The 27,583-nt window shown below is 42.0% G+C and overlaps 1 protein-coding gene across 1 annotated transcript; it reads left to right on the top strand.

Moving 5' to 3' along the window:
- Positions 1-654: 654 nt before the first annotated feature.
- RBM17 (RNA binding motif protein 17) lies at positions 655-27,339 on the top strand. The gene is made up of 12 exons (XM_030819347.1): positions 655-856; positions 8,558-8,698; positions 12,049-12,165; positions 15,622-15,788; positions 16,836-16,933; positions 19,212-19,268; positions 20,501-20,642; positions 22,733-22,884; positions 24,001-24,074; positions 24,542-24,640; positions 25,737-25,809; positions 25,951-27,339. The coding sequence occupies exons 2-12, from the start codon at positions 8,576-8,578 to the stop codon at positions 26,052-26,054; spliced, it is 1,206 nt and encodes a 401-aa protein (XP_030675207.1). The 5' UTR covers positions 655-856; positions 8,558-8,575; the 3' UTR covers positions 26,055-27,339.
- The last annotated feature ends 244 nt before the right edge of the window (positions 27,340-27,583 follow it).

The following is a 27,583-nucleotide window of genomic DNA, read 5'->3' as shown; positions in this document are numbered from 1 at the left end:
CTATATTTCTTTTTCTCCCCTTTTCCCGTTTTCTTAATCACTGGATTTTAATGGATTATAGTAACTTTCTTGGTATACTCCTTCGGACTAAGACGTCTGCTTAAATCTCTACTATTTGATTTATCGGCTTGAACTCTATTTGACACCCAATTACAGACGTAAAAATCATATTTACCCGAAGTCCCACTTTCCCCTCCCCTCCCTACTTCTGCCAGCGACGTCGTTTTTAAAGACCGAGGCTTTATAGCATTGACATTCTTCTCTGTGCCCCTAATCGCGGCATCTGTTTCCTTAATCTTACGCTTAACCCCGTGCCCCTTGCCATCCTTTTGCAGCATCTCGCCTATGCAGACTTATTTTCAATTTTTTGCTTATATAGGAGTGGCCTTGAACGAGTGAGAGCGAGGGGCCTGGAGGGACTTCCCCCACCTCCCCTATCAGAAAGCCCGGCCTCGGACCACTTCTCCTCCTCACCATCTGGGGGCGCTGCCGCGCTCCCCAAACCTTGTGGAATTTCGAAAATGTGCGCCAGGGCGACACCTCTTGATGGTAAAAGAAGACGCCGGCGGAGGGGACCGTGCAGTGCGGTCCTCCCGCGGGCAGGGGGCAGTGCGGCAAGGCGCCCTCGGCGCAGGCGCAGAGGCCGAAGCAGGCGCAGGCGCAGGCGCGGCGCAGGCGCGGGCACGCTCTCCCGGCAGCCCGCGCTCCGTGACCCCGCGCCGCCGAGCGCCCAGAGGACTCAGCGGAGGGTGGGCGCCGCCGAGGCCTCCTGCCGCCGGCGGGTTTCCGCGGAGTGCCGCCCGGCTCCGCGCTGCCGCCGCCGCGGCTCATGGGCAGAGTCGGCCGGGCGGGCCGGGTAAGTCGCGCCCCGGCGGCCCCGGGTGGGCGGCCTGGCGGGACCTGAGGCGGGCGCGCCTTCCCGGGAGGCGCTAGACGCAAGGCCGCGGCTTTAGGCCCGTCGCGAGGGGCGGAGGCCGGGCCAGCGCAGCCCGAGCCTCCAAGGGTCTCAGTCCCCGCGGCGGGCCCTGGTCTCTCCGCGCGGCTGCGGCCCGGGACCCTCCGCCCGTCGCCGCCTCTGGTGACCTGGGCCCTGACCTTCTCCCTCTTCCCTTCCTCCTCCTCCTCCTCCTGTCTGCCTCGGGCTCTTTGGTTCGGAAGAGCGTTTCTCCTCCGCCTCGTGCACCGCATCCTGACGAAGTTGTCTGGTCACCAGAACCCAGTAGCCCGTAGCGTGTACCCCCTGGCCCCGCACAGTCGCCCCTCTCTGGGGCTCAGAGAAAGGAGCCGGTTCCTCCCCGGGTCTCAGAACTGAGAGTGCAGACGTTGGCTCCCAGACTCCGGAGCTCCCCAGGACAGGAATGCAGCCCTAACCCCGGCGTCGCCTCGGCTCGTGCAGTTTGAGCGGTGTTTCAGCGCTCACGTCCGACCCCAAGCAGTCTTTGAGCTTCGCCTCTTGCCCAGAGGATGTGTAATGATCGGAGAATGCAGGTGGAATGAGGTTCTGCCCCTGCTTGCAGGGGTTTGGTTTCTAGGAAAGCAGGCGTGAAAACCCAGGCCCGGGTTGGTTTGAGAAACGCAAGTGGGGTCTGGAAGGACCTCTCTTGAGAGAGGAGGTCATGCTTCTGTTCCAGAACGTGCGTTCTGGAAACTGCAGGTAAGGCAGAGAGAAAGGTTTGAGGAGGGGGTGCTGTGTTTCCAGGAGTAGTCAGATCAGAACATGGAGGTTTCTTGAGAAGCAGTAAAGGAGCGCCATTGAGGGTCCTTATTTTGCTAGAGCCAGGCATATGGATGGGAAATAGGATATTCTAGATAAGGGCAAGATTCGCATATACTCAAATAGACGGTAGATGTGCACTGGCTCCCCGCAGCAGATGGAGTTTTTAAAAGGATGCAACACAGTTTCCACATTTTTATTGATAAAGGCTGCAGACATTTTGATCGTAATGACGACTTTTAGGGAATATGGGTTAACAGTTTAGTGAGCTAAACGAGAGGGCTTTATTTTTAGAGTTAGTTAAGCAAGGTGCTGCGTGCTGTCCAGTTTGTAACAGAGCAGGTTGTGCGATTGTGGAGCTCTGCCTCCTTTCTGGAGGCTCTTGAGAGAATTGTTGTACACTTCCAAATGCAACTTTATTTAAAGTAGAGTTCTTTTTACCTGGTTTGTTTTAAATTACCTTCCCGTTCTCCCCTGCATATGAATTTTTCAGACCTCCCCCCAGCAGGGAACAGATGATCCCAGGCTAGTCATTTCTCAAACCTTTCATAATAGTCAACAGTGAAGGAAGTTCTCTTATTCGCCTAAATTACAGGTGACTGTAGTGGACTGTGTTTGCAATACTAGCCTATGACATTTTGGTAACAGCAGAGTGTGAGATTGAATGGAACGATTAAACTGACAAGGGTGTCAGATGGAGGTATGGGAAAAATTTTTTTTTAATTCTTTAGAAAGTCATGGTGGATCTTATACTTGAGGTAGATGCTTTTTTAGCTGTATTTTTTGCGGACACCAAACTGCACCACCCCTCCTGTTCCTTTCCGGGTATATTTGCCATATATATATATATATTCTTTTTTCTCCTGAGACAGTCTTACTCTATCGTCCAGGCTGGAGTGCAGTGGTGAAAGTCGGCCCACTGCAACCTCCACTTGGCGGGTTCAAATGGTTCTCCGGCCTCAACCTCCTGAGTAGCTGGAATTACAGGTGCTCGCAACCATGCTCGGCCAATTTTTGTATTTTCAGTAGAGACGGGGTTTCACCATGTTGGCCAGGCTGGTCTCGAACTCCTGATCTCAGGTGATCCTCTTGCCTCGGCCTCCCAAAGTGCTGGGATTACAGGCGTGAGCCACCGGGCCCGGTCTTGCCATATTCTTTAGGCTTCAAAGAGGCATGCTTTGTTTTATGATGCATGAATATCTATTTAGTGATAGAAATATTTCTTCCTAACAAGCCTGCCTCTTTAGGTGCTCAGAGCTCAGACCTTGACTCATTATTGATTGTGTGGTGGTGGTAGTTTTTCTCTCCTTAATTATGGTTTACAATTTCAATTTTATCCTACTTATCATAAGTTATGTGCTTAAAAAGCAGATCTGCAGATCTCACTGTTTCATAATAATGTGATTTAAATAGGTGCACTAACGTTTTTCATCCATTCACTAACACATTTTAAAAATATTAATAGAGCCACTTACAGTGTTCAAGCATGGTGCTGAGCTAGAGAAACAAAACTGAACATAAAAAACAGCCCTGCCCTTAGGGGGCTTACACTGCAGGAAGAAACCGGTGTGTGAAACAATAGGCAGCATAACTTGCCAAGGTTGCTGTGATCTGAGTATGCTTGAGGAAACCAGTTGGGGGGAGTTAGTTTTATGTGGGGGCAATAGTCACTAAAGGCTTCTGAGATGCACTTGAAAGATAAGTAGGTGGGGTGCTTCTGAGAAGACTCTTCCATGTTCTTTTTCCTGCCAGTTGCACATGTTTTAAAAAAACACTTTCCAGCTTGGGTGGAATCTTGAAAGCTCACCATTCTTCCTTCTGGCAGAACCATGTTTGTTATGTTTCCTAAGAAAAAATGTAGCATATATGAAACGTGGGTTGCTCAAAGGGAAGTGTTGCCACAAAAAGGAAGGAAATAGCAAATGTTTTAAAGTTATAAAAACCAGCAATTTGTATTTACTTTTGATCCTGGCTTCTTATGGTATATCCAGGTGTTACAAAGTACAACTTTTTGTTACCTGGCAGCAGACCTAATGAAATAAATGTGTTATGTTGTCTAAGTAATATGTCAACGTTAATTAGGGTAAGTTTGGGTCTTGGCAGCCTTATTTATGTCCTTGTTACATTTCAGTAGTTGCGGTGGGGAGAATTAATGAATAAACTATTGTATATTCATAAATGTTTAATATAGCTAAAATAAAGAATACACACTTTTTAAGGAATAGATTAACTAAAACTGTAAATAAAATTAACATAAAAGGAGGAAAGCAAGGAAATAATGAGACGAGGATTCCGGGGAAATTACATGAATGGGTTGGGGGAGTAGTATGGTTGAGTGTGGTTTCTTAGTCTAGATCCTGTCTTGTTTTGGGTGGTGAATTCATAGGTGCTTGCAGCATTATAATAATTAAACAAAAGCAGGTAATACGTGTGTGGATGGATGAGAGTGTGATGTTACTATGATTAATCCCATTCTGTGAACTTAAAGTTCAGTGAAAATGCGAAAAACGAAGAAAGCTCTTTTGCATTTGCTGTGATGCAGAGATTTGATTTTATAAGCTCAGTGTTACAGAAAACTAACAGGTGCTGGTAAGATGACATCAGTTTCTAATATTTAAAGTGTTTTGCAGGTTTGAGAAGAGAAATGAGGACCTTTAAATGAACATGAGATTTGCTGCCTAATGATTTCTGAAACTTTTGCGCAATGCAGCAAATCAACTGGAATTGTCAGTCAGCCATCTTAAATGACATGGAATCAGAGGAGATGTGTGGTCTCATAAAATCTCATTAATGCGCTATTGAATTTTTGCTAAATATTGAATCTATTGATGGAAGAATTGTTGGCAGCTGAGATCTAGTATACTGCTTGATTTTTAACCCCAAAGTTTAGAGAACTCTTTTCATCAGAGTTGACTCTTCTGGGGAGGATGAGGAGTGTTGCCTCCCTTCCTGGGTGTTACCTCCTTCCCTTATTCCCCAGTGCTGCCTTTTTGCCTATTTATTTTTTATTTTATTTTTTTGAGACAGAGTCTCGCCCTATCATCCAGGCTGGAGTGCAGTGGTGCGATCTCGGCTCACTACGACCTCCGCCTCCCAGGTTCAAGCGATTCTCCTATCTCACCCTCCTGTCTCAGCTGGGACAGGACTACAGGTGTGCACCACCACACCCGACTAGTTTTGTATTTTTAATAGAGACGGGGTTTCACCATGTTGGCCAGGCTGGTCTCAAACTCCTGACCTCAAATGATCCGCCCGCCTCGGTCTCCCAAAGTGCTGGGATTACAGGCATGAGCCACCTCACCCAGCCCATTATTAGTATTTTAATAAAGCTTATTAAATGCCTGCTGTATGACAGAAATTGTAGATGCAAAAATAAATAAGTGAATCTTTCCCCTCGAAGTTTAATGGGCATTTGGTTAACCCGTTTCTGGTGGCACTAACGTATTCATAAACACTTTTGGTAAAGTTCTCAAGTTATAAAGAGAAATGGGTTGAGTATCCCTTACCCAAAATGCTTGGGACCAGAAGTACTTCAGATTTTTGATATTTTTAGATTTTTAGAATGCCTGCATATACATAATGAGATATCTGGAGGATGCGACCCATGTCTAAACACAAAATTCATTTATGCTTCATACATACTTTCTACACGTAGCCTGAATATGCAATATATGTCATACTTGTAATAATTTTATGCATGCAAAAAGATTTCACTGCGTTTTTGACTGTGACCTATCACATGAAGTCAAGTGTGGAATTTTTTTTTTTTTTTGAGACGGGTCTCACTCTGTCACCCAGGCTGGAGTGCAGTGGTGCGATCTCGGCTCACCGCAAGCTCTGCCTCCCGGGTTCACGCCATTCTCCCACCTCAGCCTCCTGAGTAGCTGGGACTACAGGCACCCGCCACCATGCCCGGCTAATTTTGTTTTTGTATTTTTAGTAGAGACAGGGTTTCACCGTGTTAGCGAGGATGGTCTCGATCTCCTGACCTCGTGATCCACCCGCCTCAGCCTCCCGAAGTGCTGGTATTACAGCTGCGAGACACCGCACCCGGCCTGGTGTGGAATGTTCTACTTTGGGGTCATGTTGTTGCTCCGAACGTTTTAGGTTTTGAAGGATTTCAGATTTTCATACTGGAGATAGTCTGTATTGAGAAAAGCAAATATCTAGAGTTCAGTTTGAGTTGCAAACAAATTTTGATTTATCTTTGTGTTTGTGATTTCCCAGGAAGTCGCATTGTTTATTTGTCAGAATGTGTTAGTATTCCCCTTCCATTTTAAGGAATAAAGAAGGAACAGAGGAACCGGTAGTTCAATAGGCTTTGGTTTGGTGACCAATTGGATGAAGAGGGCTCAAAAGATTAAACTAAGTTAGTTGAAAGGTGCATGGTCATTTCTGAAGAAGTGTGTTTGGGAGCCATAGTGCTAAGCTGGACACTCAGCATGGTTTTTCTGTGCTGTTGCTCTGTTTTGAGTTTGTTTAGATTAAAATTTAAGGGTATGTATCTAGATAGGAACAATGAGTTTTGAGTTCGGGTAAGCTGGAAGAAAAGTGTACAAAAGCCTCAAAAGCTATTTGGTGCAGTGTTCTTCCTTCTTGCCGGTGATTGTTGGCCAGAAATTTCTAATTGAGAGGGCTTCGCAAATGGAGTATAAACTGCAGTTTGGCCTCATTTCCTATTTAGCTGTAGGTTGGATATTGATCTTAGCCTGGGGATAGAGCAGTGAACAAAACAAACTGGATCTAGGTTTTCTTGGAGTTCAGAGTTATTAAACTAGGCTCTGAAGTGGACATCAGGGGATTCCCTCCAAGACTTTGAGGACATGGTTATATTTCAGCCATATTTCTTAAGGAATGGAGTTCATTATTTTTTCTTGATTTGGCCTCAGTGCTTCAGGCCTGTCATGAGACATCCCCAAGTTCCTGAAAAAGTGCAGTTTGGCACTGAAGACACCAATCAGGAGGAGAGTCTGTCTGCATCCCAGCATCCCTTCATTCTTTTCTTTTCTTTTCTTTCTTTTTTTTTTTTTTTTGGCGGAGTCTCCATCTGTCACCCAGGCTGGAGTGCAGTGGCGCGATCTTGGCTTACTGCAACATCCGCCTCCCAGGTTCAGGCGATTCTCATGCCTCACGCTCCCGAGTAGCTGGGATTACAGGTGCCCGCCACCATGCCCAGCTAATTTTTGTATTTTTAATAGAGACAGGGTTTCACCGTGTTGGCCAGGCTGATCTCTAACTCCTGACCTCAAGTGATCCGCCCACCTATGCCCCCCAAAGTGCTGGGATTACAGGCATGAGCCACCGTGCCCGACCATCCCTTCATTCTTATGTGATTCGTTTGAGCAGTCGGCCATCAATACCCCTGGACAGTCTGCTTTCCCTGCTTCTCTGTGGCCTTGCGGGGACCTTTCATTTAAAAATCAAAATAGAGAGGTTTTAGTTAATCTGAGGGTTCACGTATGAAGGAATGGAAGAAACTAAAAAGTGGTAACAGTTTTCTGGGGTGCTGACTTCAGGCAGGGAGTTACTGTACTTAAGACCAGGGCAGTTCTTCTGAGGGAACAGAAGTTGGTGTGCACTCCGTCCCCCGCTCCACACAGTGTTGTACCAACATTGGCTAAGGTGTTGGGGTGGCAGGGTCTTAGAATCCTGGTAATGGGGGAGCTGAGAAGTGAGAGTACCTTCAAGAGAAATGCTTGCCGAATCAGACCTAAGGAGGAGGGTATGTGTTAAATATTTTCCTTCTCTTCTGAGCCACAGAACACAAGCAAATTAGGCTTTTTGATAACACGGTTTCCATGGGAAAATGCTCTACGGGCCCCCTGGGAACTGACAGACTTATTTGTCCATAAATTGGGAACTACTGTGCTAAGCATTTACTTGCAATTTGTGGGTTTCTGTTTAAATTGTGTTCTCTTTCTATCTGTGAAATTGATTTCTTATTTGAAGAAGTAAGCTATGTTGGTGGGTTTCAGTATGTTGAGTTCTTTTAAAAAGTGGCAGTTGGGGTTCACTGGCGAGGGCTCTGGAGTTGGCCTGGCTGGATTGGAAGGGGCTTCCGCTGTGGCCTTGGGTGGATTGATTCACTAAACCCAAGCGTCCGTGTCTGTGCAGTGCTGGGCTTTCATGGGGACCTGCTGCCGATGCTGCATTGCGTGTCATACTTTGCGCCTGGTGTTTTTTGTTTCCGCGTTTTCCTCTGTTCTACACGGAAGCTGTGTGTTGCTCTTCACATGCAGATTGTTGATTGTCTCTTTGTAATCGCTATCATTAAAGATGACAAATTTCCACTTGGTGCGATATGAGGAAATCAGAGTATTTAAGATTTAACCGGTCTGCCCCCCCCTTGATAATTGTAATTGACAAAATCACATCTAAGAGATCATTTCTGTCATTTTTTTCCCTAAGAGTATGTTTAAATTTTTTCTTTATAAAAGGGTAGCTAGTTGTGCTACATCAACCTGCTAATTTGTGTTTTTGTAAGGGTTCTACTTTTTGGCACTGACATAAATAGAATTGTTTAAAAATTGGATATATGTAATTAATAATGTCCCAATTCTTACCTCATTATGTGCCCCAGCATTGAAGGATTTCACTCATGGATCACTTGACTGCATGATCTTATAGATGGAAAAATGAATTCTAGAGGCTTATTTTAAAAATAATCCATGGTGTAGCTTCATGTATCAGGAAGAGCCCTACATTAATGGTACCAGGAGCCTGGGCCTCTGTTGCTGAAAGGTCCTGGACCTTTTACCTCTAAAATTTCATGATACTTACTTTAACATGAAAAGCCTTTATTGAATTGTGCATTCTTTAATCCCCACCCCTTTTGCCTTTCAGCATTAAACTGAAGAAAAGATGTCCCTGTACGATGACCTAGGAGTGGAGACCAGTGACTCAAAAACAGAAGGCTGGTCCAAAAACTTCAAACTTCTGCAGTCTCAGCTTCAGGTGAAGAAGGCAGCTCTCACTCAGGCAAAGGTAAAGACAAGCCCAGAGCATGAGAGCAGAGGCCTCCAGAGCAGGTTCCTCATTAGGATGACAAGGAATTTGGTTTCAGCTTGCTCTTCTGCCTTTGTATTGGGTAAATGGTGTTAAGCATTTGTAGGGGGAGAGGAATGAGGAGTTTAAGGCCGCTTTGCTACTCCTGGCTTCTGGGAATAGGAACATTTCATGGGGTAGGAATGAAGAAAAACAGTACTCTGTGGGGGCTGGGCGCGGTGGCTCACACCTGTAATCCCAGCACTTTGGGAGGCCAAGGCAGGCGGATCACGAGGTCAGGAGATCGAGACCATCCTGGCTAACAAGGTGAAACACCGTGGGCGCGGTGGTGGGCGCCTGTAGTCCCAGCTACTCGGGAGGCTGAGGCAGGAGAATGGCGTGAACCCAGGAGGCGGAGCTTGCAGTGAGCCGAGATCATGCCACTGCACTCCAGCCTGAGCGACAGACCAAGATTCAAAAACAAACAAACAAACAAAACAGTACTCTGAACCAGCAGTGACACTGGTTTTCAAACTTAAGTAGTGGAGGTCTAAGATTGAGTGAGAACTTGTTCAATTTTGTAGCCATACTCCTGATATTCTGTTAAACTGTAGTTCAGGCTGGAGCCCCAGGAGTGGGCTTTTTTTTTTTTTTTTTGAGACGGAGTCTTGCTCTGTCACCCAGGCTGGAGTGCAGTGGTGCGATCTCGGCTCACTGCAGGCTCCTCCCTCCCGGGTTCACGCCATTCTCCTGCCTCAGCCTCCCGCGTAGCTGGGACTACAGGCGCCCGCCGCCTCGCCCGGCTAAGTTTTTGTATTTTTAGTAGAGGCGGGGTTTCACCGTGTTAACCAGGATGGTCTCAATCTCCTGACCTCGTGATCCGCCTGCCTTGGCCTCCCGAAGTGCTGGGATTACAGGCGTGAGCCACCGTGCCCAGCCAATACACGGGTTTTTTTTTTTTTAGAGTTCTACTCATTTTTCTTTTCCCTTTACCACATCAATAGATACTTACATGGAAGTGCTTACATTTGATTGTTCAGTATTGTAGAGAGTTTTTTTGTCTTTTTTAAATTCATCACCAAATTTAGATTTTTTGGATGCCAGTATTTTTTGTTTTTTTAAAACAAGCTTTCATTCCAAATGTAAGGAAGGTTAGCAAAACCTCGTTTTTCTCTTTAATTTTTTTAAAAGTACATTTATAAAATCTTTGTAGATTTTGTGTAACTTTTGCTTTGTAGGAAAGATGCAGATGTGAGCCACCGTGCCCGGCCTCATATAGATTTTTAAAACCTGAGGTAGCTTGTGAAGTTATTTCTACTAACTTTATAAAACTTTTGAGATTGCTGTGTACGGTTAGTTTTGTGGGGCTTTTTTTTTTAAGGGAAGTGAAGATTACATTCTCTTAGGCTGTTTAGTTACTCAGAATACTAGATTGGCCTAGCCAAACCTGTGAGGGTATTTATTTGGTAGAGAAAATTTGAAGCTGTGGTTTCATTTGTATCTCCGTTTGAAAAAATACAGAGTTGTTTCTTGGTGTCCACAGGGGATTGGTTCGAGGACCCCCCCTGTCCCACCCATACCAAAATCCAAGAGTGCCCAAGTCCCTTATATAAAATGGTGTGGTATTTGCACATAACTAACACACATCCTCCCATATTTTAAATCATCTCTGGATTGCTTGCAATACGTAACACAATGTAAATGCTCTGTAAAAAGTTGTTATACCATATTGGTTTTTTTATTTGTATTTTCTGTTGTATTGTTGTATTTTCTTAATATTTTCAGACTGGGGTTAGATGTGGAACCTGTAGATAACAGAGGGCCAACTCTATATTGAATAGAAAATAATAATAATAGAAAATATGTGATTCTGGCTGGGCGTGGTGGCTCACACCTGTAATCTCAGCACTTTGGGAGGCCAAGGCGGGTGGATCATCTTAGGAGTTTGAGACCAGCCTGACCAACATGGTGAAACCCTGTCTCTAATAAAAATACAAATATTAGCCCAGTGTGGTGGCGTGCACCTGTAATCCCAGCTACTCTGGAGGCTGAGACAGAAGAATTGCTTCAACCTGGGAGGCGGAGGTTGCAGTGAGCCGAGATCGAACCACTATACTCCAGCCTGGCGACAGAGCAAGACTCCATCTCAAGAAAAAGAAAAGAAAGAAAATATGTGATTCTAATAAATCCCCCTTCCGTTCTTTAAACTTTCATATTTGTGAGTTGTTAATTGGATTAAATTTTGTTTGCTTAAATTTATAAGTATTGTTATATTCAAGAGAGATGAAGGCTTATTTTGTGCCTTTTATAGTGGTAATGAAAATTTGTAACACTTTAAATTGCAAAAGAGAAAAATAAACCTTTCTAATCAAAAGATCTAATGGTTACCACCATACCCATATGATCAACCTTAGCATTGCTGTTAGACAGCCTGACGCAGTGTGCCTGCTGTGTGATGCAGGAAGGGGCACACTGCCTCACCTGGGAAGTGTTCCTGCCTGAACTGTTCATTTACCCTGAATTCAATCAAGCCTTTAACCTCCAGGTTTCAGGAATTACAAGGCGTAGAGGAACAAGCTGAACTAAATAACCAGGTGGTTATTAGACAGATGTAGAACAAACAGCATTTTACAAGATAGTGTCAGATGAAAAAAAGGAAGAGGAGGTGAAGATGATGGTGATGATGATGGGGAATAGGGACGGTTCTCAATCAAGACACTTAAAAACCAAAAGCATTTCAAGAACTTTGGTAGGATCCTGGTTCCAAAAAATTAGCTGTTTAAAGGACATTTTGGGGATATCTTGGAGAATCTGAATGTGAACTGGATGGGAAATGACATGGGAATTAGTGATTTTATTAGGGGTGGTAATCTGTCAGGAGAATGTCCACAGTTTCAGGAGATTGGGGTGAAATGTCATCATGTCTCCAACTTTCAAATGGTCTAGCAAAAAATTTAGGTGTAAGGCCAAGAAAGTATGGTAGAACATTAACAATAATTGAATGTATAGAAATGGTTTTCTTTTAAAAACTTTTTTTTGTAGATTCATAATAAAGGAGGTAGGAAGGATTCTGTATCCTAGTAGGAGGGAACAAAACTCTCATCCCCAAGTATCTTTTGAAAGTGACTAAGTTTACCGTAAACCTTTCACAGAAATGGAGAAAATCTCGTGTTTTTGAAAAAGCCGGAAGAAAATAATATATGATTATACTAATAAATTAAAAGGCTGTTGTTTTAAGATTATGGTTTTCTCATATCTCAAAGGTTTGTTGCAGGGACCAGAAAGAAAATCTTTAGTGTGAATTTTAATTTGAAACTTCAGTATGTTTTCCTTGTTTTTGATGATTTTAGAGCCAAAGGACGAAACAAAGTACAGTCCTCGCCCCAGTCATTGACCTGAAGCGAGGTGGCTCCTCAGATGACCGGCAAATTGTGGACACTCCACCGCATGTAGCAGCTGGGCTGAAGGTAAGCCCGCTCTTGCCTGTGACCTTGATACATTTTTCTGTTTTCCATGTGGCTTATTTTGCATATAAGTTACTCTTAACAGACTGTCTCCTTAGTAGGCCTTTGAAACCAAGTCAATATTATTTTCCACCTAATTTTTACTTTTGTTTTGCCAATTTTAAAATTTATCTATTTGAAATAAAATAGTTTGTTGTAGAAAAATCAAAAACTAGAGATATGCAGAAAGAAAAACAAATTACCTTCAGTCATACAATCCGGAAGTGAAAAACTTAGTATTTTTCCATTCTGTGCCTACTCCACCTTCTGCTAACTTGCTTTTCTTGCTTAATACGTTGTGACTCTGTCAAAAAATACAGGACTGTATGATCACGTTAATGGCTTCACTGTATTCCCTTGTATAGATGGACTATAATTTAATTCCTTTAATGCTGGATATATGGGTTGTTTCTATTTTTTGCTATCATAAACAGTGTTAGTACTTACTGATTTATTGTGGATTGAAACAGAGAAAGGGGTTTTAAAACCCACTTTTACCACCCTAACCTTTATGATTCCAGTGATTTTACATATGCATGAAAACAAACGTGGTCAACTATAAATTGGGTTACTGAGGATGAAGAAGATCTGGAAAAGGATAACTCAAAATCATAGTTAAAACTAGACAGAATGAGATAAAATGAGTGAATAAACTAGTTAAAATTATACCCACAATTTAAGTATACGTTTATCTTTCCACAGATGGCATTCAAATAATGACTGTGGTCATTTAAACAGCATGATGAATTGCACAAAACCGCTTGATGAAAAATGACCAAAAGATTAATTATAGTGCTATCAAGACGGTTTCTTAGCATTGCGTGCCTGTCCTCCCCACCACCTGTGGGAAGGGCTGCATCAGGCTGGGGCAGCCCCAAGGGCACACTCCTGCCTGTCTGTTTCGCATCACTGTTCTGGGTTGGGCTCCGTCTGCTGCCTGTTCAGCTTATGTTCTGGGCCAGGCTGTGGCTGCAGCTTACCCTTGAGTTATCCTTTTCTGAGGGGAGCGGGTGCTGTTCCTGACCGCTGGTAGTCTTAAGGAGGGAAGGCACCCCACGGTGGAGGTGTTTTTTTGCGGATTCCTAGTCATTGAGCATATTCCCCCATTAATTTGATACTAGTTTATTCCTACTACATCTAATTAAAAAACTCGTTCATCGTTTCTTCTGTAATTGTGTATTGGTTCTAGTACCTATAATATTAGTCTCCTATTTAATGAGTAAGGCTTTTTCAAGTATTCCCTAACTGTAAAACCACCTAGATTTGCTTTTACATTGCCTTTATAAATACCACCCTAGTGAACATCTTTTTGCGGTTTTTATTTTTGAGACAGGGTCTTACTCTGTCACCACGCTGGAGAGCAGTGGTGCAATTATGGCTCACTGCGACCTCCTCCTCCTGGGCTCAAGCGATCCTTCCACCTCGGTCTACTGAGTAGTTAGGACCACAGGCATATGCCACCACACTTACTAATTTTTTGTAGAGATGAGGTTTCACCATACTGCCCAGGCTGGTTTTGAACTCCTGAGCTCAGACTATCCACATGCCTTGGCCTCCCAAAGTGCTGAGATTACAGGCATGAGCCACTGCACCCAGCCCTCTAATGAACATCTTTACAGAGATGTTTCTATGTAATTAGGGTTATTTTCTTAGATTTTCTGAGGTGGCATTAAGATATCAGCCGTTTTTATGGCCAATCTGTTCTGGCACCAGTTTACTCCCAGCGGTGCACAGTATCACCTCAGGCATATGAGGGTGAATTTTACCCCATCCTCCCCCGTCAGCATTGAGGGTATTAACATTTTAATTTTTTTAAATTGAACAAATCACTTTATTCATTGCAGCATTTAGAAAAGGATGATTGATTTCACTGTTAAGCGTAGCAGGGTTTATATGTAAAAGTTTTTTTCTTTGAAATTTTGAAGTGTCAGACCTTCATATTGACAGTTTGTTCTCTTAGACACGTGATAATTGTGTTAGATAAATTGTGTTAGATAAATTGAGTGGCTGGTTGTCATTTTCTCTCTAAATAATAACTGAAAAGAAATCTTCATATGCTTTTGTATTTTTTAAATGTCTTTTATAAAATGAATACAAATGCATAACTAACCTTTAGGAGCCCTACATTAAATACGTTTTCCAGTGGTAGGGCCTGGGAGGTGATTATGGTTATTTTCCTAATTGCCCTTATTCATTGGATCATAGCATTTCCTGATATTTCGTTGTAAGGAAATGATGAAGTGTTTGTTTTATAGTGCAAAATGTCAAACCGAACCATGAAACACAGGAACTGTTAGATTTAGGTCTGTTAATATGGTGTGTAAGCTGTCTTGATTTTGTCAGTTCTGTGTTCAAGCAGGAAACACGTTTACAAACGACCTTCTTGCCTTTGATACAGTTGGACATTGTACCTCCTGTAAGAGGTACAGACTGGGCGCTCAGGGACATGAATCCTTGTTTTAAAAAAGCGGAGGACGCTAATCCTAACCTGTGCTTGTTTGAGGTGTCTTTGAAAACCAGAGAAGGCATCTTATTGTTACAGATAATAACGAAGAATTATGCTAAGAAAACTAACAGGAGAAAGTGTGGGAAGGTTTAGGAAAGTTGGGTCAGGGCTTCCAGCACCACGTGTAGACCAAGGCTGCCAGCCTAGGGTAAAGTTCTGTGTCTACTCATGTTATTTCCTAGTATACTGGCTGTGCTCTGCCTCTCTTGTTTTGCTGATTTCTTTGTCATGGCTACCTCTTTCTTTCAAAGGGTAGACCAAGTTTCTGAATGTATAGACGAGAAAACACAAAGTGTTACCTAAACCTGATTTTGGTGAACCTTAAAATTATGATGCTGGAAGGGACATCACATCCCCTTGTGTCAAACTCAGTGCCTGAAATGCGGCCTACCTGGGAAGGGACATGTGTTCAGAGGATTAAAAAGACCAAGAAGATGCTTTCTAAGATCTCCATATATTGTTATCTGCATGTAATCAGAATCTGAAGTTATTCTATTAAAATGATGACTGCAACAATGATTGTGATGTTCATGGTTGTTTTATTTTTTAAGTTGTCATAGAGATCTATAAAAACAAGTATTCAGTGCTTTACTATAAATATTCTAATTTTTTGACTCAAAGTACTAGTAACATATTTTAGCTGGTGGTGGCTTATTTAGGAATTCCAGGAAAAATGCCATAGAGTATTATAGAAATAGTACTAATCTAAGAGGTGAAATTTTATGTCCTGTTTCCGCTGCCACCTGACTAGGCATGTGGCCTTGTCTGGTATTTGTTTTCTTTGTCTATAAAACAAAGGAGGGGGCTAGATGATGTTCAAGGCCCTTTTATCTCCCATATGCTTTGACCTTAATTCTGTGAGTAAACTGGTAAGATATAAAGATGACTTTTACTGCTGTTTTTACCTTCCTCAGGATCCTGTTCCCAGTGGGTTTTCTGCAGGGGAAGTTCTGATTCCCTTAGCTGACGAATATGACCCTATGTTTCCTAATGATTATGAGAAAGTAGTGAAGCGCCAAAGAGAGGAACGACAGAGACAGCGGGAGCTGGAAAGACAAAAGGAAATAGAAGAAAGGGAAAAGTAAGGCTTCCTTTGGATTTGGGGATATTTTACAGTTGAAATGTTCATTAAAATGTTAATGAATGAGCGTCGCTGCTGTCTGTAAGGCTGAAGTTAATTGTCATGGGTGATCTGAGCAGTCACTACAAGGAATCAAACTGTTTTACGATTTGTACCTGTTACATCTCAGAATCACAGCAAACTTCACCTGTAGACTGAAGACCCTAAAGTGTATATTTTGAGTGAGTTGTTAGAAAAATAACTTATGAACCTGATGTTGAAAATTTTTTTCTATTCTGATACTCTGCTATAGGTTGACTATCCCTAATTCAAAAATCTGAAATCTGAAATGCTCCAAAATCTTTTGAATGCCAACATGCCACTCAAAGGAAATGTGCATTGGGGGATTTTGGCTTAGGGATGCTGAACCGGTAATTGTAATGCAAATATTCCAAAATTTGAAACACTTCTGGTCCCAGGCATTTGGAATAAGGGATTCTCAACTTGTGAAATCACAGCTATTTGAAGTACTTAAAATATTCTTCTTAACTTTACTATTTTTGAGCCAGGTAGAATTTTTAAAAATTCATATGCAGCTTTTATTTATGTTTTTGCAAAGTACGAGTAGTAGGATGTATTTGTAGTTCTTTTTAAAAATACTTAGTATTAACTATCAGATAGTTAACATATTAAATATTAATATACTGTTTCCCATTTATTGAATCATTCATGAGTGAAAGTGTTATAGATGATTGAAATGACTGAACTATTACTATGTTGATAGGCTTTAACATTGGAAGAGGTCAATGTCAAGGAACATTTTTTTCTTGCTGGTTGCTCTTATATACTTACTTACTGGTTCATTTTATCTCTTGAATTTTTCTCACTTTTCATACTTTATCTACTTTAGTCTTTTACCAGTTATGCTTCCTACCCCCTCTACCCCTGCAACTTAGTAGTTGATTGTGAAAGGATTTGGATATCTTCTGGTCAAGAGGAAGTCATCCCAGGTTCGGGTCTCTAGATTGGTTCATCTGTGATGAACATTTATTTCCTTTGTTATCACAGAAGGCGTAAAGACAGACATGAAGCAAGTGGGTTTGCAAGGAGACCAGATCCAGATTCTGATGAAGATGAAGATTATGAGCGAGAGAGGAGGAAAAGAAGTAAGGCGTGAACAAATATGTCTTAAACATGTGTAAATACTGGAAGTGCAATTCCACTATGTGCTTTTTCTTTTCAGTTTGAGAAATAGTTCATTTGACATTGATTTGGGTAATTTTCTTTCTGGAATCCCAGCAATACACATTTGTGCAACAGTTTTAATTTATATTGGGTTTTCATATGTATTTTCCTTTGAGCTTCACAACCACTTTCTAACATTTATTTATTGGATACTTTGGGACTAGCTTAAAATCTATTCCTGCACTGTCTTTACCTGCAGCACAGTCCGGTTGGCCTATGCTGAATCCACTGTTGTTTCTCTTAGGGGAGAAGCATAGTTAACATTGAGTGTGTGTCTGTGTTGGGCATTGTGACACATTTCATATCCACTATCTTAGTTAATCCCCAAATGTTTGGTTTTTATTAACTTGTTTTGGAATTCAGTATATAGGTTGAATATTTGTAGGTCTCGTTCTTCCAGCTTATAAATTGACTGCCCTTTTTAATAAGGAGGCATGCTTTCCATACTAAGGACGTTTGTTTTTTTCTTAAACACCAGCAGGAACTAGATAGCTTTGATGAGAAGACTTTGACCTTGTAGCTCATGATAGGGAAGTAGTGGCATGCCCATTATATGTATAGTTGTTAACAGATTGATGTTCTTATTTTAATGTGATTAGTAGCAGATTTCCAGTAATCACCCTGAATTTTTTTAACTGAACTTATTAGAGCTAATCTGCTTTTCACAGTCGTAATCACTCTAGGTCCTAGTGACAAGGTTAGTAAAATGATCATAGAAGTATTTCAAAAGAAATAGAAGAAGGTTTTACTCAGGTTCATACTTCTCCTTGAGGATTTTATATGGTCCAGTCCTGTTAATCAAAATGCGTGGACACTGGCTTTAGAATAATTTCTAGAATAATTCTTTAGAAGAATTTATTTATTTATTTTTGAGATGGAGTCACTCTGTTGCCCAGGCAGGAGTACAGTGGTGCAATCTCGGCTCACTACAACCTCCAACCTCCTGGGTTCTAGCAATTCTCTTGCCTCAGCCTCCAGAGTAGCTGGGATTACAGATGTGTGCCACCACACCCATCTAATTTTTACATTTTTAGTAGAGATGGGGTTTCACCATGTTTGCCAGGCTGGTCTCAAACTCCTGACCTCAAGTGATCCACCCACCTCAGCCTCCCAAAGTCCTGGGATTACAGGTATGACCCACTGCACCAGGCCTTTTTTTTTTTTTTTTTTTGGAGACACTCTTGCTCTGTTGCCCAGGCTGGAGTGCAGTGGTGCCATCTCAGCTCACTGCAACCTCCGTCTCCCAGTTTCAAATGATTCTTCTGCCTCAGCCTCCCAAGTAGCTGGGATTACAGGAGTGAACCACTGCATCCAGCCAGAATAATTTCTTTTGTCAAACATTTTGTGCTGATGCAGCATGACTTTGTAATCAATTTTTAAAGTTTTACATTTTGTTTTTATTTCATACGTATTATGTAATATTATGTATACGTAATCCATGTATGTTAGGACTTATACCTAATGCAAAATTCCTTGTGGTCTCCACTGGTGTTCTCCTTCCAGTTGTTGGATACCAGATAGAAAAGATCTGTCTTATCTCTTTTGGTTTGTTTGTGTTCACCATTCGTTGTCCAGGAAATACACCAGGAATAGTGACAACATGCAGCAGTTTCTTCAGGAGCCAGAAGGACCCATACTTTCAAATGTGTGTTTAGTTCCAGTGGTTTGCACCCTGGAAAAGGAGCGTGCTGTGTGGTGGGGGAGATTTGGCAACACCGGGAGCTGGGTTTTCTCCCTTTCTATTGATTCACTCCCCTCTGATCATTCTCTTATTTGTAAACTGGATGCAGTAATATCTACTTCAGAGGTCTGTGAAGCCTGAACGAGGCCATGTGTATAAAGGGCCTGATGGGTATTGCTCTTGGTAAATAGTTACATTACTCTCTTTTTAAGTAACTGCAGGTTCTCTTGGTTGTATTGTTTTGCCTTAAAATTCGTTTGCAGACTACATTGTGGGGCTCTTGAGTTCCTTTTATGAAGGAACAATTTTGCATATCTGAGGGAGTGTTGCCACTTTTCTACATTTTAAATCCTAGCATCAGAGGTTTGTTTATATGTAGCAGAAGGTCATCTGAAGTAGCAGGTCCTCCTTTTTTAGTTTTATCTTGGGGGGTGGGTGATAGATATATGGTGTGTCATAGTCCTTTGGGAGTCTGGCATCGGAAACCTCCTTTAATGCTTGGATTTGTGGTTTTGCAGGTATGGGCGGAGCTGCCATTGCCCCACCCACTTCTCTGGTAGAGAAAGACAAAGAGTGTAAGTAGATCTGTTTCTTCCTCTTTTATTCTGATACAGGTCTTTAACCCAATCATGGGGGATCTCAGCTTGGGCCCCCAGGTTTCCTGAGTGTAGAGGGAAACGGCCTGCAAGCCTGCCTGGCTCTGTCACCTGAGGCCACACCTGGATCTCAGAATGCAGTGCTCTCCTGCAGGGACCTTTCTATGCCAGGCTGTGAGGCTTGGATTTCATGCAGTGGGATCCATCTCTTTTTTATGCAATTCACTCTGATTTCATTAACATTTCTTATTTGTTGTTAGATTCATTTGGAGTTAAAACAGCAGATCATTACAGTTCTGTAACTCAGGGAGTTAGAGGCTGTTATATTCATGACCCTCCACAAGGTGGCAATGCCTTCCTTGATTAGATTTTTTCTTCTCTTTCCATTTCAGTGCAGGTGAGTTTGCGTGTCATTGCGTTGCCAAAACACCCTCACCCACTGTTCCTTCTCGCAGTGATCTGCTCTAGAATTTGGGGGCTGGGATTGGACTTCTTAATATCATCTAGGTCATTTTCCCATTCTCTGGATTGGACCATACTTAAACTATCCCAAGCGGATGTTCTCATTTATAGTACTTTTTAAAACTTGTTGAATTATTTATCTTTTAAAGAAGATAATTTCTAAGATGTTATGAAATACCTATTATGTGAAAACAATGAACAACCAAAAAACCCCAATTGAAACCAGTCTCTGGGAGTGGGGCTCAGGCATCTGGATGGTCTTAAAGCGTCCTGCTGACTTTCATTTAACTAGGGTTGAAGCCACCGCTCCAGTGCGTAGCCCCTAACCTCGGAGACCTTTGTGGGCCGTGAGGCTGATGAGATATAGTGAGGTCGAGGTCTAGACAGGTGCACCCAAGGTACTGCAGGAGTTAAAAGATTGTATCTCTTTAGAACATACAGAAGATCTTTCCGGCAAGAATATTCATTGAAGAAGATTTTAAAGGGTAAATAACATTTCAGTAAGATATTAAAAGGACGTTTGAGGAGATAGAAATAGCAAAAGGAAAGTTAGAATCAGGAAAGTAGTGTCCTCCCTCTGTGGTTTTAAAAAAAGTCATATAAAGGCTGTAAAATTGACATGGTGTTTTTCTCCTTGTGGTAAACCAAAAAGTAGGTTAAATTTGTTCAAGATAAATAATTGATACAAGTGAGGTTTCAGAGTGTTTTCTGTAGTATTTTGGTGAGCCTACTTTATTTTTCTCCAATAGTACCCCGAGATTTTCCTTATGAAGAGGACTCAAGACCTCGATCACAGTCTTCCAAAGCAGCCATTCCTCCCCCAGTGTACGAGGAACAAGACAGACCGAGATCTCCAACCGGACCTAGCAACTCGTTCCTTGCTAACATGGGGTAATGATTTAATGTTCTTATCTAAGGACGTGAGAGACAGTGTGAAGCATTGATAGCCCTTTCAATAGATGCAGCTTGTTTGAAACTGAGGACATTCAGGCTGTGGGGAGACTCTTGGTGTGTGCAGGTCACACAGTGCCTGCCCAATCATGTGGAGCGTGTTCCCGTGTAATGATGGGGCTTGTTCAAAACAGCAATCTCCCAGTAGAAGTTTTGACTCATTTTGATGTTGAACATTATTTTTCTAGACAGGCACAGAACCTGATTAATGTTTACATTTGCCTTCATAACATTTGCAAATAAAATAGCTCATGTGAATCAGAGCTGACTTACTATCTCCAAACGGCAGGTGATACCTTTTTTTTCCCGATAAAGTGGGCCATTTGCTTTGAGGTCATGGTTCTAAACCTTTGGTCTAAAAAACTCGGGGTCATTCTAACTACAAGTAGACATTTGTTTGCCAGCATATAAAATTTGACTGTAAGGCTGACGCTCAGGTGGGGCTTGGGGGTTTTTTTAAACCGTGCTGGGCTTGGCAAACATTTTGGTTAAGAGGATATTCTGTGTTGTTGACTTTGATCCTGTGAAACGGCTGTCCCATGCAGCGGTATCACACGAAGGCTTTGTTCTGTGCTGTGTTGCATCTGCCGGCTGCTGCCTGTAGCAGAGATGCAGCCGGTGAGACAGCGAGTGGGGTTGAAACTCACTAGTCTCCTTTCAAGTGCTCAGTGACCACATGCAAGTGGTGACCATGTTGGATGGTGCAGACACAGGACATGGCCGTTGCTGCAGGAAGCTTTGTGTGCTGGAGGGTTGGACACACATGAAGCTGGTTTGGTTTGGTTTTGTTTTGTTTTCCCTGTTTATGATAAAAACTGACTTTTTACTGAATTTGCTTTTAACCAGGAGTTACATCTTTAACTTGTGCTTAGGAAAGATGCAAGATGGTACCATTCAGCAGTTGCTGGTCTTTTTAGCCCTAGAATGGTTTGTTCAAATGAAAATGTTAAGGGAATTTAAATACAGGAAGTAATGTAGGTGCAGTTCCAGTTGAAGCGGGGTTTTGTGGCTTAAGCCCTAAGCAGCAGTGGTCATGGGGTTGGGGTGCCCTTCACACCCATGCTGCACCTCAGAGCGCAGTGTGAGAGCCATTTGGTTGTTACAGAAAGCAGTGACTGAGAGTTGTCGGGTCCGGTTTCAGCTCTACCATTAACAGCGGTACAAATAATTTATTTGTTTTCTGAGATGGAGTCTCACTCTGTCGCCCAGGCTTGAGTGCAGTGGTGCGATCTCGCCTCACTGCAACCTCTGCCTCCTGGGTTCAAGCAGTTTTCCTGCCTCAGCCTGCCAAGTAGCTGGGACTACAGGTGCACACCACCATGCCCAGCTAATTTTTACATGTTTAGTAGAGATGAGGTTACACCATGTTGGCCAGGCTAGTCTTGAACTCCTGACCTCAGGTGATCCACCCACCTTGGCCTCCCAAAGTGCTGGGATTACAAGTGTGAGCAACTGCACCCAGCCTGTACAAATAATTTCTAATATGGCGTCTTGCATTACTTCTAAGTCCACCCCTTAAGCTAGTCAGCTAATCTTGGCCACCGTTTATTTCTCATTTGTTAAATAGGTGATCTCTAAGCGTTCTTTCATTTATATAGTCTGTCGTTGGAAACTCTCCTGTGCTGTTTAGGAAAATGGGATCATCTTCATTATATGAAACTTCATACTTTTTGATAGCCACTTTTTAATAAACTGTGGTCATAAGCTATGTGGCAGTGCAGGTCCGGAGCACACAAAAGGTCTTGTGTTTCCTAGCAGGGCCCTGAGGAGACTCCACCAGAGAAACTGACATTTTCCCTCCAAGACAACAGGATATTCTGGATTTTAGTCATAGCTTTTTCTATTTCTTTCATGCTGCACATCCCCACAGCTTCCATCTAATAGCCCACTCCTAGTTAATGAGTGACTTTGTTGAAACCCCTGTGGAGCATGCACTCTCTCCAGAAGGAGGTTGTTGTGATGTAAAAATACAACCTATCTCCAGTTGATGATGTCAAGGCTAAGAGTCCTTTCCCTTCTACTCCTGCCAGGGGCACGGTGGCGCACAAGATCATGCAGAAGTACGGCTTCCGGGAGGGCCAGGGTTTGGGGAAGCACGAGCAGGGCCTGAGCACTGCCTTGTCAGTGGAGAAGACCAGCAAGCGTGGCGGCAAGATCATCGTGGGCGACGCCACAGAGAAAGGTGTGTCCCCAGGGAAGCGTGTGACTAGAGGGAAAGGACTGGCCCCATCCATATCAGACATGGCCAGTCTTGATCCTGATGTGCCAGCAGGGGGACAATGACGAGTGTGGCCAGAGGGAGAGGGCTGGCCCTCCCATCACTAGAACACAGGCCATCCTGATCATATGATGCACTGCCACTTCTGTTTTGTGAAACCAGGAATCCTGAGGCTCATCTTTATTTTTTCAGAACAGAGGTAGAGAGATAAAGGCTTGTGGAGGAAAAGATGGTGAGAGACTTGGGCAGAAAATGAATAGTCCTCAGGAAGCAATCTTGGTTATGTGTTTAGAGCATGAAGGACAGAGCCATATAGTGTGGCAGTGAATATACCTGCTATCTCCATCTCAGAGGTCGTCTCTACTTTTCCCTCTTGCCCTTTCGGTATAGATGTGATTTCTGATTCTCTTACAGGTTGTTTGCTTTGCGAGATCTAATGTTATGTTGCAGTCTCCTGGTAAACGATGCCTAGTTGGTGTTTTATTTTCATTTAATTTTTACAGTCTGTTCTGTATTGAGGGAATTCAGGAAAGAGACAAACATATGTTAGCATTTTAATCAGGGAAATTAAGTCTGAGTCAGCCTAGCTGAACTTCCTTTGTTAAAGAAAGAAGAAAACTTTTCTGGCAGCCCTGTTCATGCACAGCTTAGGATACATCACAAGCCTGACAGGTGAGTGCCAGAAACCAACAATCGTTCCGACTTACGAGGTTATCTGAAGTAAGGCAGCCGGTGGCTGGATTAGTAACTCCATATTCCCCTGGGCCCGTGACCTTGAACGTTTGCTGCAAGTCAACTCACCTATAGGAATTATCACTCACATGCCCTGCCAGCCCTTTGGGAAGTGAAATGAGCAAAAATTGCAGGTGATGGTGGGGTTTCAAAACATCCAGATGCTATTGTAAAAACATGGCAAAGCAAAGCGGAGGCTTTCACTGCAGATAAGGCAGTGTTTTCACTCAAAGACCCAATTGTGTAGATGCCTAGGACATAAATGGTGGGGATCGCTATTGAAATTAAATTAATTATTAGAAGTAGGACTCAGTTCTGTAACACATCTAATGATATGTTTTGATACAGATGCATCCAAGAAGTCAGATTCCAATCCGCTGACTGAAATACTGAAGTGTCCTACTAAAGTGGTCCTACTAAGGGTAAGAAGCTGAGGAAGGCAAGCTGTCCGCCTGCCTCGATTTGTGTGTGTCACCCCAACCTACCCTGCTCCCCCTAAAAGTTAAAACTGAAAATGATACTTCTGCAGATAATACTTTGGGCAGGTCCCACGTAAGGCTGATTTTAGATTTTTCACTAATGTGTAAGTCTCTTTGCTAAGTACAGTGTTGAAGACTGCAGTGAGTAATTAAATATTTGAAATTGCTAGAGCTTCAGATAGTTTATACATTTTGGTGCTTGCATAGATGCTTTTGTAACTCTTTATAGGCTTAATAAATGTTTTACTGTTTTAAGAAATACTAACTTTTGGGTACCTTGGGGATGAAATTTTTCAGTATGTCATTTGGGATTGAGAACATTTACCATCACTAAGTCATATTTATATACCTCTGCTAGGTGTTTGTAAGTTATACTTGGTACTTGAATTTGTTTATTTTTGTGTTTAAAGAACATGGTTGGTGCGGGAGAGGTGGATGAAGACTTGGAAGTTGAAACCAAGGAAGAATGTGAAAAATATGGCAAAGTTGGAAAATGTGTGATATTTGAAGTAAGAGCATTTTCTTTTGATGTTTATAACACAAGTTGTAATTGGCAGATTACAAAACATTTTCTACAAACAGGACAGGGTATGCTGTAAGTAACATTCTTACTGCAGAAGGTGACAGGCATTGGTTATTTGTTATCTTGCTCAGTTATTACAGTTTTAAACATAAAGACAATGACTTCAAGTTTTATTTGGTGAAGAAACAGGAATGCTTCATGATCGAGGATCAGTATGATGACTGAAGACCTTGATTCTAGTGTGCTCAGTAGTTTAGTTCCTTAGATATGCCTTTGGTTTCAGTCATTTGGTGAGTATTTAGTGCCTCTCACATGCACTGCACTGTGCGGAGAGCACTTGGATTACAGGAAGCATGCTCTGTTCTCTCGGTGTGTTCAGTTGAAGAAACACAAAAGAAACACATATAAAATAACTAAAGGATATTCAAATACTAGACCAGGTAGTATTGACTAAGTTCAGGAGTTGAGAAAAGGATTACATCAGTGAAAAAAATAGAGACTGCCTTGTGAGCAATAGCAGTTATGGGCTGCGCTTTGAACAGGTGGGATTTTCAGGGAAGGGTATTCTGATTGGGATAATGGCTCGTAGGAGACAGTGAAGATCAGGACTACCAAAATGGAATGGATGGGCCCCTTGGGGATTAGCAGAAGTGCTTAGGTGGGTGGAATTACAGAGGGCTAGGAAAGCTAGACAGAGCTAGTCAAAATGAGACCTGACGTGAAAGGCTGCTAGAGCACCAACCTTTTTAATCTGAAAGCTCTGCTTCCTCTGTTTCTTTATCCTATTGCTGTTTGTTGACCACATAATTATTTGTTTACATCATCAGCTGGCACAGGGCCTTTATGAGGTCAGACACTGCCTAGCCCTGTGTTCCTGGCATCTAACAATGCCTGTCATAAAAACAGGCATTCAGTACATTTTCGATGATGAACAAATCATACTTATTTCCTTGGTATTTGACAACTACTTGACTGTATATGATGATAGTTAGAATATTCACTCTGAGAAATCATTTAAAAGAGAAAACTCATTCAATGCAATCTCAAATCCCTTTACTTATCACGCCCTCATTTTCTTCCAGATTCCTGGTGCCCCTGATGATGAAGCAGTACGGATATTTTTAGAATTTGAGAGAGTTGAATCAGCAATTAAAGGTTAGTTGTACAGCTAAATATTAAAGAATAAAAAAGTTGAATTTACAGCCTTAATCTTTACAAGTAAAGTTACTGTTTAATTAAAGTTAAACCTTTATCTTATAGGATACCTATATTAACTGTCTTTTGTTTGCCTTTCAGCGGTTGTTGACTTGAATGGGAGGTATTTTGGTGGACGGGTGGTAAAAGCATGTTTCTACAATTTGGACAAATTCAGGGTCTTGGATTTGGCAGAACAAGTTTGATTTTAAGAACTAGAGCACGAGTCATCTCCGGTGATCCTTAAATGAACTGCAGGCTGAGAAAAGAAGGAAAAAGGTCACAGCCTCCATGGCTGTTGCATACCAAGACTCTTGGAAGGACTTCTAAGATACATGTTGATTGATCCCTTTTTTATTTTGTGGTTTTTTAATATAGTATAAAAATCCTTTTAAAAAAACAACAATCTGTGTGCCTCTCTGGTTGTTTCTCTTTTTTATTATTACTCCTGAGTTGATGACATTTTTTGTTAGATTTCATGGTAATTCTCAAGTGCTTCAATGATGCAGCATTTCTTGCACTAAAAAAAAAAAAAAAAAAAAAAAAACTAGAAAGTTTTGGGACATAGGGTTATATTAAATTATTCTTTGTTTTTGTTTTTCTTTTAATAAAGCCTGCAAGTTACTAAATTGTAGTTTCATAAATTCTGTAGTAAAGTATCATCTTGGCAGTGTGCCAAAGGTGAAAATGATGCTTTCTCTAACAGAGAAATTCTTAGTGACTCCACTGGTAGAAAAACGTCTTTACAACCTGAATAAGATTGAAGAATTGTGAACATACCATGGCCTGTTGGATGAATCATTTGCCGTTAAGCTAAGTCAGACTGTAGGGTTTGCGATGGATTTATGGAGTATGTGGGTATAGAAATCATGAATCTAGCATTTGTTTTCAGAGATTCAAGTATAGTCTTTAGGGTAGATCAGAAATGACCAATGAATTCAAAACCTAGCAGGTGCATTGTAAATGTGTGCCCAGTTATGTTTTGGAAATGGCAGTTCCTTGGGGTCATGTTTCTACTGGCAAAATTTGCAATAGTGTTCTATTGTATGTAATTTTAAAATTTATAAGATTATCCACATTGGCCAAGTAAACTGTACTGCCAATTAATAGAATTCTGGAATTGTGAGAAATTGTATCATTGAAGTTCAGTAGGATGTGTGGCTTAAAAATTTATCAGGACCACAAAAAAGAAAACAAAACTATTTGATACTGAGGTTCATTGCCAGGGCAGGAGGTATTTCCAGAAAATACTCATGCCTGTGTTCTGTTCCTTGCTTTCCCAAATACTGCATGTGACTTTCCTAAGTGGCAGCTGAAAGACTCGAGCCCGTGTTGTCTCCTTTGGTTATTATGACATGAAAGTGTATCAAGAACTCAGCATTTCTTTGCATCCATGGACTTGGTTTGGAGACATAAGGAATATTCTGACCCTTTTTAAAAAAGGATTTTCTCATGTTTTTATTTAACATAAATAAAAGAATAACATTTTATCTTTTGTGGTATTATTTTATTGAATAAAATTCAGTTTTATGATAAAAGTGCACCTGTTCTGTAAAGTAAGTTGGGGTGAAGGAATGTGAGGTAAATTACATAATTGAACATTGTGGAGGACGGTAAGAATGAAAAGCCGCCCTGGAACTTTAGTTATCTGTGGAATTAGGCATACCATTCCTCAAGCGGACACCATGTTTGAGCTTACAAGTACCCGAGTGTGCCATGCTGAACGTAACAAGGA

The sequence above is a fragment of the Nomascus leucogenys genome, chromosome 9 (genome assembly GCF_006542625.1).
Source record: "Nomascus leucogenys isolate Asia chromosome 9, Asia_NLE_v1, whole genome shotgun sequence".
Taxonomy (NCBI): domain Eukaryota; kingdom Metazoa; phylum Chordata; class Mammalia; order Primates; family Hylobatidae; genus Nomascus; species Nomascus leucogenys.
Note: the sequence above shows the minus strand (reverse complement) of the source record. Positions and strands in the feature narration are given on the sequence as shown.

Bases quoted from the DNA above. Each gene is read 5' to 3' on its own strand.
- RBM17 (XM_030819347.1), top strand. From the start codon at position 8,576: ATGTCCCTGTACGATGACCTAGGAGTGGAGACCAGTGACTCAAAAACA. The intron at 16,934-19,211 runs GTAAGGCGTGAA...GTGGTTTTGCAG, and splicing joins GCGAGAGAGGAGGAAAAGAA to GTATGGGCGGAGCTGCCATT. The intron at 24,075-24,541 runs GTAAGAAGCTGA...TTGTGTTTAAAG, and splicing joins CTAAAGTGGTCCTACTAAGG to AACATGGTTGGTGCGGGAGA.